This window comes from Bombina bombina, chromosome 1, assembly GCF_027579735.1.
Source record: "Bombina bombina isolate aBomBom1 chromosome 1, aBomBom1.pri, whole genome shotgun sequence".
In the NCBI taxonomy this organism is placed as follows: Eukaryota; Metazoa; Chordata; class Amphibia; order Anura; family Bombinatoridae; genus Bombina; species Bombina bombina.
In genome coordinates, this window is record NC_069499.1 from 838,569,973 (window position 1) to 838,590,686 (window position 20,714).

Genomic DNA, 20,714 nt, shown 5'->3' on the forward strand with positions numbered 1-20,714 from the left:
GACGCTGATGATATTGGTTCTGAAGTGCCCCTACACCAGTCTGAGGGGGCCAGGGAGGTTTTGTCTGAGGGAAAAATTTCAGATTCAGGGAAAATTTCTCAACATGCTGAACCTGATGTGATTACATTTAAATTTAAATTGGAACATCTCCGCGCTCTGCTTAAGGAGGTGTTATCTACTCTGGATGATTGTGAGAATTTGGTCATTCCAGAGAAACTATGTAAAATGGACAAGTTCCTAGAGGTCCCGGGGCCCCCCGAAGCTTTTCCTATACCCAAGCGGGTGGCGGACATTGTAAATAAAGAAGGGGAAAGGCCCGGTATACCTTTCGTCCCTCCCCCCATATTTAAAAAATTGTTTCCTATGGTCGACCCCAGAAAGGACTTATGGCAGACAGTCCCCAAGGTCGAGGGGGCGGTTTCTACTCTAAACAAACGCATCACTATACCTATAGAAGATAGTTGTGCTTTCAAAGATCCTATGGATAAAAAATTAGGTTTGCTTAAAAAGGTTACCTTCTACAACCAATTTCATGCATTGTTCCTGTCACTACAGCAGCGTGTTTCTGGTTCGATGAACTAGAAAAGGCGCTCAATAATAATTCTTCTTCTTATGAGGAGATTATGGACAGAATTCATGCTCTCAAATTGGCTAATTCTTTCACCCTAGACGCCACTTTGCAATTGGCTAGGTTAGCGGCGAAAAATTCTGGTTTTGCTATTGTGGCGCGCAGAGCGCTTTGGCTAAAATCTTGGTCAGCGGATGCGTCTTCCAAGAACAAATTGCTTAACATTCCTTTCAAGGGGAAAACGCTGTTTGGCCCTGACTTGAAAGAGATTATCTCTGATATTACTGGGGGCAAGGGCCACGCCCTTCCTCAGGATAGGTCTTTCAAGGCCAAAAATAAACCTAATTTTCGTCCCTTTCGCAGAAACGGACCAGCCCCAAGTGCTACGTCCTCTAAGCAAGAGGGTAATACTTCTCAAGCCAAGCCAGCCTGGAGACCAATGCAAGGCTTGAACAAAGGAAAGCAGGCCAAGAAACCTGCCACTACTACCAAGACAGCATGAGATGTTGGCCCCCGATCCGGGACCGGATCTGGTGGGGGGCAGACTCTCTCTCTTCGCTCAGGCTTGGGCAAGAGATGTTCTGGATCCTTGGGCACTAGAAATAGTCTCCCAAGGTTATCTTCTGGAATTCAAGGGGCCTCCCCCAAGGGGGAGGTTCCACAGGTCTCAATTGTCTTCAGACCACATAAAAAAACAGGCATTCTTACATTGTGTAGAAGACCTGTTAAAAATGGGAGTGATTCATCCTGTTCCATTAGGAGAACAAGGGATGGGGTTGTACTCCAATCTGTTCGTAGGTCCCAAAAAAGAGGGAACATTCAGACCAATCTTAGATCTCAAGATCCTAAACAAGTTTCTCAAGGTTCCATCGTTCAAAATGGAAACCATTCGAACAATTCTTCCTTCCATCCAGGAAGGTCAATTCATGACCACGGTGGATTTAAAGGATGCGTATCTACATATTCCTATCCACAAGGAACATCATCGGTTCCTAAGGTTCGCATTCCTAGACAAGCATTACCAGTTTGTGGCACTTCCGTTCGGATTAGCCACTGCTCCAAGAATTTTCACAAAGGTACTAGGGTCCCTTCTAGCGGTGCTAAGACCAAGGGGCATTGCAGTAGTACCTTACTTGGACGACATTCTGATTCAAGCGTCGTCCCTTCCTCAAGCAAAGGCTCACACGGACATTGTCCTGGCCTTTCTCAGATCTCACGGGTGGAAAGTGAACGTAGAAAAAAGTTCTCTATCTCCGTCAACAAGGGTTCCCTTCTTGGGAACAATAATAGACTCCTTAGAAATGAGGATTTTTCTGACAGAGGCCAGAAAATCAAAACTTCTAAACTCTTGTCAAATACTTCATTCTGTTCCTCTTCCTTCCATAGCGCAGTGCATGGAAGTAATAGGTTTGATGGTAGCGGCAATGGACATAGTTCCTTTTGCGCGAATTCATCTAAGACCATTACAACTGTGCATGCTCAGTCAGTGGAATGGGGACTATACAGACTTGTCTCCGATACAAGTAGATCAGAGGACCAGAGATTCACTCCGTTGGTGGCTGTCCCTGGACAACCTGTCACAGGGGATGAGCTTCCGCAGACCAGAGTGGGTCATTGTCACGACCGACGCCAGTCTGGTGGGCTGGGGCGCGGTCTGGGGACCCCTGAAAGCTCAGGGTCTTTGGTCTCGGGAAGAATCTCTTCTACCGATAAATATTCTGGAACTGAGAGCGATATTCAATGCTCTCAAGGCTTGGCCTCAGCTAGCAAAGGCCAAGTTCATACGGTTTCAATCAGACAACATGACAACTGTTGCGTACATCAACCATCAGGGGGGAACAAGGAGTTCCCTGGCAATGGAAGAAGTGACCAAAATCATTCAATGGGCGGAGACTCACTCCTGCCACTTGTCTGCAATCCACATCCCAGGAGTGGAAAATTGGGAAGCGGATTTTCTGAGTCGTCAGACATTTCATCCGGGGGAGTGGGAACTCCATCCGGAAATCTTTGCCCAAATTACTCAGTTGTGGGGCATTCCAGACATGGATCTGATGGCCTCTCGTCAGAACTTCAAGGTTCCTTGCTACGGGTCCAGATCCAGGGATCCCAAGGCGACTCTAGTAGATGCACTAGTAGCACCTTGGACCTTCAAACTAGCTTATGTATTCCCGCCGTTTCCTCTCATCCCCAGGCTGGTAGCCAGGATCAATCAGGAGAGGGCATCGGTGATCTTGATAGCTCCTGCGTGGCCACGCAGGACTTGGTATGCAGACCTGGTGAATATGTCATCGGCTCCACCATGGAAGCTACCTTTGAGACGAGACCTTCTTGTTCAAGGTCCGTTCGAACATCCGAATCTGGTCTCACTCCAACTGACTGCTTGGAGATTGAACGCTTGATCTTATCAAAGCGAGGGTTCTCAGATTCTGTCATTGATACTCTTGTTCAGGCCAGAAAGCCTGTAACTAGAAAAATCTACCACAAAATATGGAAAAAATATTTCTGTTGGTGTGAATCTAAAGGATTCCCTTGGGACAAGATAAAAATTCCTAAGATTCTATCCTTTCTTCAAGAAGGTTTGGAGAAAGGATTATCTGCAAGTTTTTTGAAGGGACAGATTTCTGCCTTGTCTGTGTTACTTCACAAAAAGCTGGCAGCTGTGCCAGATGTTCAAGCCTTTGTTCGGGCTCTGGTTAGAATCAAGCCTGTTTACAAACCTTTGACTCCTCCTTGGAGTCTCAATTTAGTTCTTTCAGTTCTTCAGGGGGTTCCGTTTGAACCCTTACATTCCGTTGATATTAAGTTATTATCTTGGAAAGTTTTGTTTTTGGTTGCAATTTCTTCTGCTAGAAGAGTTTCAGAATTATCTGCTCTGCAGTGTTCTCCTCCTTATCTGGTGTTCCATGCAGATAAGGTGGTTTTGCGTACTAAACCTGGTTTTCTTCCGAAAGTTGTTTCTAACAAAAACATTAACCAGGAGATAGTCGTGCCTTCTTTGTGTCCGAATCCAGTTTCAAAGAAGGAACGTTTGTTGCACAATTTGGATGTAGTGCGTGCTCTAAAATTCTATTTAGATGCTACAAAGGATTTTAGACAAACATCTTCCTTGTTTGTTGTTTATTCTGGTAAAAGGAGAGGTCAAAAAGCAACTTCTACCTCTCTCTCTTTTTGGCTTAAAAGCATCATCAGATTGGCTTACGAGACTGCCGGACGGCAGCCTCCTGAAAGAATCACAGCTCATTCCACTAGGGCTGTGGCTTCCACATGGGCCTTCAAGAACGAGGCTTCTGTTGATCAGATATGTAAGGCAGCGACTTGGTCTTCACTGCACACTTTTACTAAATTTTACAAGTTTGATACTTTTGCTTCTTCTGAGGCTATTTTTGGGAGAAAGGTTTTGCAAGCCGTGGTGCCTTCCATCTAGGTGACCTGATTTGCTCCCTCCCTTCATCCGTGTCCTAAAGCTTTGGTATTGGTTCCCACAAGTAAGGATGACGCCGTGGACCGGACACACCTATGTTGGAGAAAACAGAATTTATGTTTACCTGATAAATTACTTTCTCCAACGGTGTGTCCGGTCCACGGCCCGCCCTGGTTTTTTTAATCAGGTCTGATAATTTATTTTCTTTAACTACAGTCACCATTGTATCATATGGTTTCTCCTATGCAAATATTCCTCCTTTACGTCGGTCGAATGACTGGGGAAGGCGGAGCCTAGGAGGGATCATGTGACCAGCTTTGCTGGGCTCTTTGCCATTTCCTGTTGGGGAAGAGAATATCCCACAAGTAAGGATGACGCCGTGGACCGGACACACCGTTGGAGAAAGTAATTTATCAGGTAAACATAAATTCTGTTTTTTGTTTCGGTTTAATTATGTGGTCTATTACCTGCCTGGTAGTAAGAATGTTAGGGCTGATGCCCTCTATGGACAATTTTCGCCTCTGTCCAAGGAGGAGTCTGTACCTACTCCAGTTATACCTCCTGACCATATTTTGGCTACTATACGTACTTATTTGACTTCTCCCTTGGGGGAGGAGATCCTGGCTGCACAAACCAATGCACCTCCTGAGAAACCTAGTGGTAAGTGTTTTTTGTTCCTGAGAATCTTCAAACTAAACTTTTGCACACTTACCACTATCCTAAAGCCGTAGGTCACCCAGGCAAGAACCAAATGATTTGGTCTGTCACTCGACAATTCTGGTGGCCAGGTCTTCATTTTGATGTTGCTGCGTATGTTGCCTCCTGCTCAGTTTGTGCACAGAATAGGACTCCTCGACGTCTTCCTGTGGGTCTTCTTCAACCTATTGCTAATGGTGAGCGTCCTTGGACACATCTTTCCATGGACTTCATTGTTGAGCTCCCAGTTTCCAATAGCAATACTGTTATCCTTATGGTGGTTGACCGTTTTTCTAGAATGTCACATTGCATTCCCTTGAAGAAGCTGCCTTCCGCTCAGGAGCTTGCTTCAATTTTTGCCCAGGAGGTCTTCCGTTTACATGGGTTACCCAAGGAGATAGTGTACCAGAGTAGCCAGTTTGTCTTCAGATTTTGGCGTTCCTTCTGTGCTCAAATGGGGATCCAGCTTTCCTTCTCCTTGGCATATCACCCTCAATCTAATGGGGCTGCGGAACAGTCTAATCAAGCTCTGGAACAGTTCCTCCATTGCTATGTCTCAGATCACCACAATAATTGGTCTGAACTGTTACCTTGGGCAGATTTTGCTCGTAATAGTGCTATTAATGCTTCCTCCAAGTTATCCCTGTTCATGGCGAATGATGGGTTTCAACCATCCTTGTTGCCTGATTCATTCATGTCTCAGGGTATTCCGGCTTTGGAGGAGCATCTCCGGCAACTCCGTTCCACGTGGGTGCAGATTCAGGATTGCCTTCATCGTTCTATGCAGCGCAAAAAGTTCCAGGCTGATCGTGGGCGGCTGCCCGCGCCTTCCTAACAGGTTGGTGACTGGGTTTGGCTGTCCGCCCGCAACTTCAACCTTTGTGTGCCTTCCAATAAGGTGGCTCCCCGTTATGTTGGTCCTTTTCGAATACTCCGACGGGTCAATCCTGTGGCCTACGCTCTTGACCTTCCTCCTGCAATGCGCATCTCCAATGTTTTTCATGTCTCCCTCTTAAAACCATTGATTTGTAATTGGTTTACCACTGTGTTGCCTCGTCCCCGTCCTATCTTTGTTGACAACCATGAAGAATATGAGGCCAGCAGCATTATTTACTCTCGTATGTCTAGGGGCCGCGTACAGTATTTGGTTCACTGGAGGGGTTACGGTCCGGAGGAGCATTCATGGGTTCCCTCCTCTGATGTTCATGCTCCCGCCTTCCTCCGTGCCTTCCATGCCCGTTTACCCAATAAGCCTTTTTGTCCTTGCGTTGTCTCAGACCTGTTTGTGGTAGTTCCAGTTCCTGTGTATTACCTGGCTGTCTGACGTCCCTCCTGGTTCCTGATCCTTGGCTCGTCTGACTACTCGCTTTGGCTCCTGACTCAGCTCGTCTGACTATTTGCTTTGGCTCCTGACTCGGCTCGTCTATCAGCTCTGGTTTTGACTCCTAACTTTTTTGACTTGTGGACTTTTTATTATTTTTTGCTATTAATAAAGGTGTGATTATTTGTGCACTTCTCGCCTCAGTCTGATTCCTGGCACCCTGACGTTTTATGCAATTCTGTGCTGCTTGCTTAGCTAGAAATTTCTCAGGTAGCGATAGATTGTTGCCGCTGAACCCAATGTTTCTCAGGATGATGCTGTTCAGGCAATGCCACAGCCTTCTCCTTATACGTCCCAAGCCTCAATGGCGTCTCATGCAGTGCCCTGCGGTTTCTCTTAATCTCCTGGAGGAGTTTATTTGCTGGCAGAAATGGCTGTGCAGGTTTCTTCTGTGGTATGTTTTTTTCTATGTTAAAGACAATAAGCAAGAGGAAACTTAGAGATTCATATAGTAAGGGTTCTGTTCCAGCTGCTGCTACACAGTTGGTCCTCCATAAGTGTGATGATGATACGTCTGTAGCTTCTGAGGGTGGATTCTCAGATTTGGACAGTATAATTTCTTTATCTGATGCTGAAGAAGTAGCGTTCAGATTTTAGCTTGAACACCTTCTGTTTTGTTAAAGGAGGTTTTGGCTACTTTGGACGACTATGATACTCTTGTTGTTGTCAACCCTGGGAAGTATAGTAAATCTAATAAATTCTATGATGTTTCTTCCTCCATGAACATGTTTCTAGACCGTGCAACGGAGATGATTCACAGGAATGGGAGAAACCAGGGATTTTTCTCACCGTATCCAGTCTTTAAAAAGATGTTTCCTGTCGCTGACTCTATTAAAGATAGTGTGCACGTGCCTTAAGTAGAAGGAACCTTTTTTCTAATCTGGCTAAGAGAACTATGATCCCTATAGAGGATAGCTGCTGTTTTCCGCATCCTAGGGACAAGAAGCTGGAACCTTATTTGAATGAAAACGTAGGTTAAGTTCAAGATCTTTAATGGCAACCTGCAGTTTGTATTGCCACTGTTTCAAGTGCGGCATCTTATTGGTGCACGCCTTGTCTTATTTAATTTTGATATAGGCTCCTTTAGAGGAGTTCAAAGACAGAATTCAGGCTCTCAGGCTAGCCAATTCCTTTGTCTGATGCTTCCATGCAAGTTTAATCTGGGTGCTGCTTGAATAGCATAATGGCTAAGTAAGCAGTTTAGTAACTGAGAGTTACAGGTTTGATTCCCTATACTGGTAGGGCAAAAATATTTAAGAGCCAAGATATCTGGCATTACTGTGCTAGCCTGTAGTGTGCTGTGGCTAAGATCTTGGTGAGCGGGTGTTACCCCTAAGTCCAAACTTTGGGCGCTTCCTTACTAGGGTTTGACCTTGTTTAGACCTGATCTGGTAGAAGTGATTTTTGATATTTCTGGTGGAAAAGGGTCTTTTATACCACAAAAAAAGTAGAATAGACTTAAAGGTAGTTTAAGTTCCTTTTCAAAGGAAAGTCCTCCTCTTCCAAGCAGGAACAGTCCAAGTCTTCTTGGTAACCCAATCAGTCTTGGAACATAGAGAAGTAATTTAAGAAACCCGCTGTTGAGTCTAAATTAGCATGTTGGGTTTAACCCGATCAAGAGTTGGATATGGATACGAGATGTCCCAGATCCTTGGGGTAGTATCTTAAGGTTTTAAATAGAATTCTAGACTTTCCCTCCAAGGGGCAGATTTCTCCTTTCAGATTATCTGCAGACCAGGTAAAAAGAGAGGCATTCTTGAACTGTGTTCAGGACCTTCCTCCCTGGGAGTGATAGTCCCGGTTCCAGTAAGGGAATAGGGCCTAGGATTCTGTACGACTAGTTTTCGAGTACCGTCCTTCAAAATGGAATCCATTCGTTCCATTCTTCCTTTGGTTAGAGGGTCTGTTCATGACAAACATAGACCTGAAGGGTGCGTATCTTCATGTTTCCATCCTAAGGAATCTTCTCAAGTTCCTGAGATTCGCCCTTCTAGAAAGACTTTCAGGTCTCGGGGTATTGCAGGGGCAATCTTCCTGGACGACATATGGTTCAGGTGCCATCTTTTATTCTAGCAAACTCTCATTCAGAGAGATTGTTGTCTTTTCTATCTTCTCATGGATGGAATCAAATCTGGAAAAGAGTTCCCTTGTTCTAATTACAAGGGTAGTTTTCTTAGGGACAATAATAATTTCCCTGTCTATGAAAATATTACTGACAGAGGTCAGAAAATCAAGGATTACTTCCTATTGCCTCTCTTTAGGAGAAGAGGAAAATGCAGATCCGTCTTTGAAGATAGATCTAGATCAGTTGTCAAGAGGATCTCTTCCATGCTGGCTCAGGAGCATCTGTCTCTGGGCACATGGTTCCAGAGACCTTCCTGGGTGATTGTGACCACTGATGCCAGCCTGCAGGGCTGGGGAACAGTTTGGGAAGCGATTCTCAATTTTGATTTGACCTCAGTTGTCCTTAGCCAGGTTTATCAGGCTCCAGTCGGTCAATATCTCCCCAGTGGCTTACATAAACCACCAGGGGGTAACTCCGAGTTTCCTAGCCATTATGGCTCAGATTGTTCAGTAGGCAGAAGCTTACAATTGCTTTCTATCTGCCATCACCATTCTAGGGTGGACTACTGGGAAGCGGACTTCCTGAGCAGACAGACATGTCATGCTGGGGAGTGGGCACTCCATCCGCAGGTGTTCTTCTGGTTAACCCTCAAATGGTGAATGCCGGAGTTGGATCTGATGGCATTTCGGCACAACGCCAAGCTTCCAAGGTACGGTTCAAGGTCGAGAGATCCGCAGACCGCCCTGAATAGATGCTTTGGCGGTTCCTTTAGATTTCAGTCTGTCATATGTTTTCTCTGTTTTCTCTCCTTCCACGAGTCTTTGCTCGCATGTCTCAGGAGAGAGCATTAGTAATTCCAATAGCCCCTGCGTGGCTCGCAGGATCTGGTATGCAGACCTAGTGAAGATGTCATCTCTTCCACCTTGGAGGTTGCCTCTGATAAAGGACTTTCTAACTCAGGGTCCATTCCTTCATCCAAATGTCGTTTCTCTGAAGCTGACTGCTTGGAGATTGAACGCTTAGTTCTGTCTAAGCGTGGTTTTTCTGAGTCGGTCATTGAGACCATGATTCAGGCTGGCAAGCCTGTTACTAGAAAGTTTTTCCATAAGGTATGGCGTAAATACCTTTATTGGTGAGAATCTAAGAATTACTCTTGGAGTATGGTTAGGATTCCTAGGATTTTGTCCTTTCTCCAGGAAGGTCTGGAGAAGGGTTTGTCAGTACCCTGAAGGGTCAGATTTTCTATTTTGTTTTTCAAGCATCTGGCAGATGTGCCAGATGTGCAATCTTTTTGTCAGGCCCTGGTCAGAATCAAGCCTGTGTTTAAGTCTGTTGCTCCTCCTTGGAGCCTTAACCTTGTTCTTAAACCTTACCTCGTTCTAAAAGTTTTGCAGCAGGCTCCATTTGAGCCATGCATTCCATAGATATTAAAGGGACACTGTACCCAAAAATTTTCTTTCGTGATTCAGATTGAGCATGAAATTTTAAGCAACTTTCTAATTTACTCCTATTATAAAATTTTCTTCTTTCTCTTGGTATCTTTATTTGAAATGCAAGAATGTAAGTTTAGATGCCGGCCCATTTTTGGTGAACAACCTGGGTTGTCCTTGCTGATTGGTGGATAAATTCATCCACCAATAAAGTGCTGTCCAGAGTACTGAAACCAAAAAAAAAGCTTAGATGCCTTCTTTTTCAAATAATGATAGCAAGAGAACGAAGAAAAATTGATAATAGGAGTAAATTAGAAAGTTGCTTAAAATTGCATGCTCTTTCTGAATTACAAAAGAAAATTTTTGGGTACAGTGTCCCTTTAAGTTTTTATCTTGGAAGGTTTTGTTTCTTATTGCTATCTCTTCTGCTTGGAGAGTCTCCGAACTCTCGGATTTGCAGTGTGATTTGCCTTACCTTATCTTTCATGCTGATAAGGCGGTTATTCGTACTAAGTTGGGTTTTCTTCCTAAAGTGGTTTCAGATAGAAATATTAATCAGGAAATTGTTGTTCCTTCTCCATGTCCTAATCCTCCTCATAAGGAATGTTTGTTGCACAATTTGGATGTTGTGCGTGCTCTGTTTGTTTCTCTGGAAAGCGGAAAGGTCAGAAAGCTTCTACTGCGTTTCTTTCTTGAGAAGTATAATTCGTTTTGCTTATGAGACTGCTGGTCAGCAGCCTCCTGAGAGAATTACAGCTCACTTCACGAGGGCTGTCTCCTCTTCTTGGGCGTTTTTAAAAAATGAAGCTTCTGTGGAACAGATTTGCGAGGCTGCAACTTGGTCCTCTCTGCATACTTTTTCCAAATTTGATACTTTTACCTCGGCTGAAGCTTCTTTTTGGAGAAAGGTTCTTCAAGCGGTGGTGCCTTCTGTTTAGGTCTGCCTGTCTTGTTCTCCCTCCCTAGTCATCTGTGTCCTCTAGCTTGGGTATCGGTTCCCACTAGTAATTGATGACGTGGTGGACTCTTCATATCTTAGGAAAGAAAACAAAATTTATGCTTACCTAATAAATTTATTTATTTCCGGATATGGAGAGTCCACAACCCCACCCTTGATTTTCAAGACAGTTATTTTTTTTTCCTAAACCTCAGGCACCTCTACATCTTTGTGTTATTCCTTTTTTCTATTTCCCTTTGGTCGAAAGACTGGGGATTATGGGTAGGGAGTGACACTTAGAAGCTTTGCTGTGGGGTGCTCTTTGCCTCCTCCTGCTGGCCAGGAGTGATATTCCCACTAGTAATTAATGACATTGTGGACTCTCCATATCCGGAAAGAAATACATTTATCAGGTAAGCATAAATTGTGGTATCGTATCTAAAAATTCAGTTTGTCTGGCTCCTAAAAATACTAACCTTTTGAATGACACCTAGTACTGAGTACATTTCATAAAAAAACACAAGCTGTAAAGTAAATAATAATAAAATTTGCTTTTCTTAGGTATTTAATGCTTTATACTTTTTTTATTGTTTTCATCTATTTTATGTCAATTTTCATTACGCATCATTATTTGTATTTTTCCTGGGTGTTTGACACAGGCGGCACTCTGCGCTGTTCACGTCATCAGAAAAGTCCCAGAACTTATGGAGATGTTCTTACCAGCAACTAAGAATCTGCTCAATGAGAAAAACCATGGTATGTATGAGGGACTTAGAGACATTGTACACTCGCTTTTTCTTTGCATAAATGTTTTGATGATGATCCATTTATATAGCCTATTTTAGAGGTTTTTGTTAAAATGTATAATTCTGCTTATTTTTAAATAACATTTTTTTCATGTAATTGGCAAGAGTCCATGAGCTAGTGACGTATGGGATATACAATCCTACCAGGAAGGGCAAAGTTTCCCAAACCTCAAAATGCCTATAAATACACCCCTCACCACACCCACAATTCAGTTTTACAAACTTTGCCTCCCTATGGAGGTGGTGAAGTAAGTTTGTGCTTGATTTTCTTCTGTGATATGCGCTTCTCAGCATTTTGAAGCCCGATTCCTCTCAGAGTACAGTGAATGTCAGAGGGATGTGAAGGGAGTTTCACCTATTGAATTCTATGGTTTTCCTTGCGGGAAATCTTTTCAAAGGTTCTCTGTTATCAGTCGTAGAGATTAATCTCCTACCTCCCTTTTTAGATAGACAATATACTCTTATTCCATTACCTCTACTGATAACTGTTTCAGTACTGGTTTCGCTATCTGCTATATGTGGATGGGTGTCTTTCGGTAAGTATGTTTTCATTACTTAAGACATACTCGGCTATGGTTTGGTACTTTATGTATTAATGTAAAGTTCTAAATATATGTATTGTACTTATATTTGCCATGAGTCAGGTGTATGTATATTTCCTTTTGCAGACTATCAGTTTCAAAATGGGGAAAACATATTTAGGAAGTTATTTTTTCTTACCTGGGGTATAGTCTTTTCTTCAAAATGGATTGTTTTCATAAATTTTCGCTGGCAAAATTAGGCTTGCGAGGCCGCAAAATGCTAATTTCTCTTTTTAAGTGTATCCAGTCCACGGATCATCCATTACTTGTGGGATATATTCCCTTCCCAACAGGAAGTTGCAAGAGGATCACCCACAGCAGAGCTGCTATATAGCTCCTCCCCTCACATGTCATATCCAGTCATTCTCTTGCAACCCTCAACATAGATGGAGGTCGTGAGAGGACTGTGGTGTTTTATACTTAGTTTATTTCTTCAATCAAAAGTTTGTTATTTTTAAATGGCACCGGAGTGTGCTGTTTTTCTCAGGCAGTATTTGGAAGAAGAATCTGCCTGCGTTTTCTATGATCTTAGCAGAAGTAACTAAGATCCACTTGCTGTTCTCACACATTCTGAGGAGTGAGGTAACTTCAGAAAGGGAATGGCGTGCAGGTTTTCCTGCAACTAAGGTATGTGCAGTAAAATATTTTTCTAAGGAATGGAATTGACTAAGAAAATGCTGCTGATTCCGAAGTAATGTAAGTAAAGCCTTAAATGCAGTGAAAGCGACTGGTATCAGGCTTATTAATAGAAATATATGGCGTGCAGGTTTTCCTGCAACTAAGGTATGTGCAGTAAAATATTTTTCTAAGGAATGGAATTGACTAAGAAAATGCTGCTGATACCGAAGTAATGTAAGTAAAGCCTTAAATGCAGTGAAAGCGACTGGTATCAGGCTTATTAATAGAGATATATACTCTTTAAAAAATGTGTTTTAAAACGTTTGCTGGCATGTTTAATCATTTTATAACGTACATTTGGTGATAAAACTTATTGGGGCATAATTTTTCCACATGGCTGGCTTAATTTCTGCATAGAAACAGTTAACTGAGGCTTCCCACTGTTGTAATATGAGTGGGAGGGGCCTATTTTAGCGCTTTTTTGCGCAGTAAAAATTCAGACTCAGTCTTCCTGCTTCTTCCTGCATGATCCAGGACTTCTATAGAGGGCTCAAAAGGCTTCAAAAGTCATATTGAGGGAGGTAATCAGTCACAGCAGAGCTGTGACAGTGTGTTTGACTGTGTTAAAAAACGTTTTTCTCTATTGTTTATCCGTTTTGGGTATTAAGGGGTTAATCATCCATTTGCAAGTGGGTGCAATGCTCTGCTAACTTAATACATTTACTGTGAAAATGTGGTTGGTATAACTGCTTTGGTTCATTGTTATTTCAACTTGAGACAGGTTTTGTGCTTCTTAAAGGCGCAGTAGCGGTTTTTATATTGCTTGTAAACTTATTGTGAAGTGTTTTTCAAGCTTGCCAGTCTTATTGCTAGTCTGTTTAAACATGTCTGACATAGATGAATCTACTTGTTCATTATGTTTGAAAGCCAGTGTGGAGCCCCATAGGAATATGTGTACTAAATGTATTGATTTCACTTTAAATAATAAAGGTCAGTCTTTATCTATAAAAGAATTATCACCAGACGACGAGGGGGGAGTTATGCCGACTAACTCTCCTCACGTGTCAGTACCTTCGCCTCCCACTCAGGGGGCGCATGCTATTATGGCGCCAAGTACATCAGAGACGCCCATAGCAATTACTTTACAGGACATGGCTACAATCATGAATAATACCCTGTCAGAAGTATTATCTAGATTGCCAGAATTGAGAGGCAAGCACGATAGCTCTGGGATTAGGAGAGATGCAGAGCGCGCTGGTGCTGTAAGAGCCATGTCTGATACTGCGTCACAGTTTGCAGAACATGAGGACGGAGAGCTTCATTCTGTGGGTAACGGATCTGATCCGGGGAAACCTGATTCAGAGATCTCTAATTTTAAATTTAAGCTTGAGAACCTCCGTGTATTGCTTGGGGAGGTTTTAGCTGCTCTGAACGACTGTAACACAGTTGCAATTCCAGAGAAATTGTGTAGGCTAGATAGATACTATGCGGTACCGGTGTTTACTGATGTTTTCCCTATACCTAAAAGGCTTACAGAAATTATTAGCAAGGAGTGGGATAGACCCGGTGTGCCCTTTTCCCCACCTCCTATATTTAGAAAAATGTTTCCAATAGACGCCACTACACAGGACTTATGGCAGACGGTCCCTAAGGTGGAGGGAGCAGTTTCTACTTTAGCAAAGCGTACCACTATCCCGGTTGAGGATAGTTGTGCTTTTTCGGATCCAATGGATAAAAAATTAGAAGGTTACCTTAAGAAAATGTTTGTTCAACAAGGTTTTATCCTGCAGCCCCTTGCATGCATTGCGCCTGTCACTGCTACTGCGGCATTCTGGTTTGAGTCTCTGGAAGAGGCCATTCACACAGCTCCATTGGATGAAATTATGGACAAGCTTAAATCACTTAAGCTAGCTAACTCATTTGTTTCTGATGCCATTGTACATTTGACTAAACTAACGGCTAAGAACTCCGGATTCGCCATCCAGGCGCGTAGGGCGCTATGGCTTAAATCCTGGTCAGCTGACGTGACTTCTAAATCTAAATTACTTAATATTCCTTTCAAGGGGCAGACCTTATTCGGGCCCGGCTTGAAGGAAATTATTGCTGACATTACTGGAGGTAAGGGGCATACCCTTCCTCAGAACAGGGCCAAATCAAAGGCCAAACAGTCTAATTTTCGTGCCTTTCGAAATTTCATGGCAGGAGCAGCATCAGCTTCCTCCGCTCCAAAACAGGAAAGAACTGTTGCTCATTTCAGACAGGCCTGGAAACCTAACCAGTCCTGGAACAAGGGCAAGCAGGCCAGAAAACCTGCTACTGCCCCCAAGACAGCATGAAGGAACGGCCCCCTATCCGGAAACGGATCTAGTGGGGGGCAGACTTTCTCTCTTCGCCCAGGCGTGGGCAAAAGATGTCCAGGATCCCTGGGCGTTGGAGATCATATCTCAGGGATATCTTCTGGACTTCAAGGCTTCTCCTCCTCAAGGGAGATTTCATCTTTCAAGATTATCAGAAAACCAGATAAAGAAAGAGGCATTCCTACGCTGTGTACAAGACCTCCTAGTAATGGGGGTAATCCACCCAGTTCCGCGGACGGAACAAGGACAGGGATTTTATTCAAATCTGTTCGTGGTTCCCAAAAAAGAGGATACCTTCAGACCAATTTTGGACCTAAAGATCTTAAACAAATTCCTAAGAGTTCCATCATTCAAAATGGAAACTATTCGGACCATCCTGCCCATGATCCAAGAGGGTCAGTACATGACCACAGTGGACTTAAAGGATGCCTACCTTCACATACCAATTCACAAAGATCATCATTGGTTCCTAAGATTTGCCTTTCTAGACAGGCATTACCAATTTGTAGCTCTCCCCTTCGGGTTGGCTACGGCCCCGAGAATCTTTACAAAGGTTCTGGGCTCACTTCTGGCGGTTCTAAGACCGCGAGGCATAGCGGTGGCTCCGTATCTAGACGACATCCTGATACAGGCGTCAAGCTTTCAAATTGCCAAGTCTCATACAGAGATAGTTCTGGCATTTCTGAGGTCGCATGGGTGGAAGGTGAACATGGAAAGGAGTTCTCTATCACCACTCACAAGAGTCTCCTTCCTAGGGACTCTGATAGATTCTGTAGAAATTAAAATTTACCTGACGGAGGCCAGGTTATCAAAACTTTTAAATGCTTGCAGTGTCCTTCATTCCATTCCACGCCCGTCAGTGGCTCAGTGCATGGAAGTAATCGGCTTAATGGTAGCGGCAATGGACATAGTGCCATTTGCGCGTCTGCATCTCAGACCGCTGCAATTGTGCATGCTAGGTCAGTGGAATGGGGATTTGTCACCCCTACTAAATCTGGATCAAGAGACCAGAGATTCTCTTCTCTGGTGGCTATCTCGGGTCCATCTGTCCAAGGGTATGTCCTTTCGCAGGCCAGATTGGACGATTGTAACAACAGATGCCAGCCTTCTAGGCTGGGGCGCAGTCTGGAATTCCCTGAAGGCTCAGGGATCGTGGACTCAGGAGGAGAAACTCCTCCCAATAAATATTCTGGAGTTAAGAGCAATATTCAATGCTCTTCTAGCTTGGCCTCAGTTAGCAACACTGAGGTTCATCAGATTCCAGTCGGACAACATCACGACTGTGGCTTACATCAACCATCAAGGGGGAACCAGGAGTTCCCTAGCGATGTTAGAAGTCTCCAAGATAATTCGCTGGGCAGAGTCTCACTCCTGCCACTTGTCAGCGATCCACATCCCAGGCGTGGAGAACTGGGAGGCGGACTTTCTAAGTCGTCAGACTTTTCATCCGGGGGAGTGGGAACTCCATCCGGAGGTGTTTGCTCAACTGGTCTATCGTTGGGGCAAACCAGAACTGGATCTCATGGCGTCTCGCCAGAACGCCAAACTTCCTCGTTACGGATCCAGGTCCAGGGACCCGGGAGAGACGCTGATAGATGCTCTAGCAGCTCCTTGGTTCTTCAACATGGCTTATGTGTTTCCACCGTTTCCTCTGCTGCCTCGACTGATTGCCAAGGTCAAACAGGAGAGAGCATCGGTGATTCTGATAGCGCCTGCGTGGCCACGCAGGACCTGGTATGCAGACCTAGTGGACATGTCGTCCTGTCCACCATGGACTCTACCTCTGAGACAAGACCTTCTAATACAAGGTCCTTTCAATCATCCAAATCTAATTTCTCTGAGACTGACTGCATGGAGATTGAACGCTTGATCCTATCAAAGCGTGGCTTCTCCGAGTCAGTTATTGATACCTTAATACAGGCACGAAAGCCTGTTGCCAGGAAAATCTACCATAAGATATGGCGTAAATACCTGTATTGGTGCGAATCCAAGCGTTACTCATGGAGTAAGGTTAGGATTCCTAGGATATTGTCCTTTCTCCAAGAGGGTTTGGAAAAAGGCTTATCAGCTAGTTCGTTAAAGGGACAGATTTCTGCTCTGTCTATTCTTTTGCACAAGCGTCTGGCAGAAGTTCCAGACGTCCAGGCTTTTTGTCAGGCTTTGGCTAGGATTAAGCCTGTGTTTAAAACTGTTGCTCCTCCGTGGAGCTTAAACTTGGTTCTTAAGGTTCTTCAAGGAGTTCCGTTTGAACCCCTTCATTCCATTGATATTAAACTTTTATCTTGGAAAGTTCTGTTTTTGATGGCTATTTCCTCAGCTCGAAGAGTCTCGGAGTTATCTGCCTTGCATTGTGATTCTCCTTATCTGATTTTCCATTCAGACAAGGTAGTTCTACGTACTAAACCTGGGTTTTTACCTAAGGTGGTTTCTAACAGGAATATCAATCAAGAGATTGTTGTTCCATCATTGTGCCCTAATCCTTCTTCAAAGAAGGAACGTCTTTTGCATAATCTGGACGTAGTCCGTGCCTTGAAGTTCTACTTGCAGGCAACTAAAGATTTTCGTCACATATCTGCCCTGTTTGTCGTTTATTCTGGACAGAGGAGAGGTCAAAAAGCTTCGACAACCTCTCTCTCCTTTTGGCTTCGAAGCATAATACGCTTAGCCTATGAGACTGCTGGACAGCAGCTCCCTGAAAGGATTACAGCTCATTCCACTAGAGCTGTGGCTTCCACCTGGGCCTTTAAGAATGAGGCCTCTGTTGAACAGATTTGCAAGGCTGCGACTTGGTCTTCACTTCACACTTTTTCAAAATTTTAAAAATTTGACACTCTTGCTTCTTCGGAGGCTGTTTTTGGGAGAAAGGTTCTACAGGCAGTGGTTCCTTCCGTTTAAGTCCCTGCCTTGTCCCTCCCATCATCCGTGTACTTAAGCTTTGGTATTGGTATCCCACAAGTAATGGATGATCCGTGGACTGGATACACTTAACAAGAGAAAACATAATTTATGCTTACCTGATAAATTTATTTCTCTTGTAGTGTATCCAGTCCACGGCCCGCCCTGTCTTTTAAGGCAGGTCTAAATTTTTAATTAAACTACAGTCACCACTGCACCCTATGGTTTCTCCTTTCTTGTCTTGTTTCGGTCGAATGACTGGATATGACATGTGAGGGAAGGAGCTATATAGCAGCTCTGCTGTGGGTGATCCTCTTGCAACTTCCTGTTGGGAAGGGAATATATCCCACAAGGAATGGATGATCCGTGGACTGGATACACTACAAGAGAAATAAATTTATCAGGTAAGCATAAATTATGTTATTTATTGCGTCATTCCTGTCGCAAGATTTTTTGGGCGCGAAGGTACATTCGGTGACGCAAATTCTCCATTTCCGGCGTCTTAGTTGACGCCAGGTTCCTTGCACAAGGTTGCGTCTGCCATGGCGCGAGTTGCATCATTTCCGGATGTTAGCTCCAAAAAAATTCATTTTGCAGTGTGCGTCATACTTGGTGCCAAATAATTTTTTTATTTAATCCCCACTTCCTTTGTGCCTCTTGCTTTTTTCTATATTCACAGGGCTATGCTGTTTTGCATTTTTTTCCCGTTTCTGAAACTGCCATATAATGAAATTGATAATTTTCCTTTTAAATTCAATGATAATTTAAATACTTTTTGTTTGGAATTCTGTCATAAACCACCAGATGGCGACAGGCATTAAAAACATTTTCGTTTTCAACACTGCTACAGCTTAATTGATATATACCTCAATATGTTCATTAAACACACCTATAATTTCCAGCATTAATAAATTATATGTTCAATATATATAGACCAAACACGAGTATATTACCAATTCTATATTAACCCCTTAATGACCGAGGACGTGCAGGGTACGTCCTGAAAAAAAAGGCAGTTAACGCCTGAGGACGTACCCTGCACGTCCTCGGTTTGGAAAGCAGCTGGAAGCGATCCTGCTCGCTTCCAGCTGCTTTCCGGTTATTGCAGTGATGCCTCGATATGGAGGCATCCTGCAATAACCTGACATGGCCATCCGATGCAGAGAGAGCCACTCTGTGGCCCTCTCTGCACCGGACATCGATGGCCGGTATCGTTGGTGGGTGGGAGCCGACTTGGGAGGCGGGTGGGCGGCCATCGGTGTGCCGTGTGACGTCGAGGGGGGCGGGATCGGGCGCGGGACCGTCGGGGGCGCGCACGGACGCGCGCGCGTGCACGGAGGGTGGCGGGCGCGTGCACGGGGCGGGAGCGGGTGGGAACCGCTACACTACGGAAAGTGAATAAAAGTAAAATGTTAAGTGGCCTAGGCACACCAAAAAAAATCAACACTAAAAGAGATCGTGGAGGGGTGGGGGGTTGGTTTTTGTGTGGGGGGGAAGCTACACTACAGAAAAGTCTAAAAAATGTAAAACAAATAAATTTTTTCTTCTAAACTGGGTACTGGCAGACAGCTGCCAGTACCCAAGATGGCGCCCATTAAGTTAGAGTGGGAGGGGTATAGAGCTGTTTGGGGGGGATCAGTGAGGTTGGGGGCTAAGGGGGGATAGTACACAACAGCATATGTAAATATGCTTTAAAAAAAACACACCAAAAAATACAAATATAGCTTTTATTTTAGTACTGGCAGACTTTCTGCCAGTACTTAAGATGGCGGGGACAATTGTGGGGTGGGGGAGGGAAGAGAGCTGTTTGGGAGGGATCAGGGGGTCTGATGTTTCAGGTGGGAGGCTGAGCTCTACACTAAATCTAATATTAACCCTGCAAGCTCCCTACAAGCTACCTAATTAACCCCTTCACTGCTAGCCATAATACACGTGTGATGCGCAGCGGCATTTAGCAGCCTTCAAAATACCAAAAAGCAACGCCAAAGCCATATATGTCTGCTATTTCTGAACAAAGGGGATCCCAGAGAAGCATTTAGAACCATTTGTGCCATAACTGCACAAGCTGTTTGTAAATGATTTCAGTGAGAAACCTAAAATTTTGAAAAATTTTACGTTTTTTTTAATTTGATCGCATTTGGCGGTGAAATGGTGGCATGAAATATACCAAAATGGGCCTAGATCAATACTTGGGGTTGTCTACTACACTACACTAAAGCTAAAATTACCCCAAAAAGCTCCCTACATGCTCCCTAATTAACCCCTTCACTGCTGGGCATAATACACGTGTGGTGCGCAGTGGCATTTAGTGGCATTCTAATTACCAAAAAGCAACACCAAAGCCATATAAGTATGCTATTTCTGAACAAAGGGGATCCCAGAGAAGAATTTACAACCATTTGTGCCATAATTGCACAAGCTGTTTGTAAATAATTTCAGTGAGAAACCTAAAGTTTGTGAAAAAAATTTGTGAAAAAGTGAACGATTTTTTTTTATTTGATCGCATTTGGCGGTGAAATGGTGGCATGAAATATACCAAAATGGGCCTAGATCAATACTTTGGGATGTCTACTAAAAATATATATATACATGTCAATGGATATTCAGAGATTCCTGAAAGATATCAGGGTTCCAATGTAACTAGCGCTAATTTTGAAAAAAAAATGGTTTGGAAATAGCAAAGTGCTACTTGTATTTATTTCCCTATAACTTGCAAAAAAAGCAAAGAACATGTAAACATTGGGTATTTCTAAACTCAGCATAATATTTAGAAACTATTTAGCATGGGTGTTTTTTGGTGGTTGTAGATATGTAACAGATTTTGGGGGTCAAAGTTAGAAAAAGTGGGGTTTTTTTCAATTTTTCCTCATATTTTATAATTTTTTTTATAGTAAATTATAAAATATGATGAAAATATTGGTATCTTTAGAAAGTCCATTTAATGGCGAGAAAAACGGTA

The 20,714-nt window shown here is 43.6% G+C and overlaps 1 protein-coding gene across 1 annotated transcript in view; it reads left to right on the forward strand.

The window, feature by feature from the left end:
• Positions 1–20,714, forward strand: part of AP1G1 (adaptor related protein complex 1 subunit gamma 1) — a gene marked incomplete in the record, with an annotated part of 574,973 nt that overhangs the window by 173,968 nt on the left and 380,291 nt on the right. Inside the window, 1 exon segment of the mRNA XM_053699458.1 lies at positions 11,158–11,254. Coding sequence (XP_053555433.1) covers positions 11,158–11,254 — 97 coding nt within the window.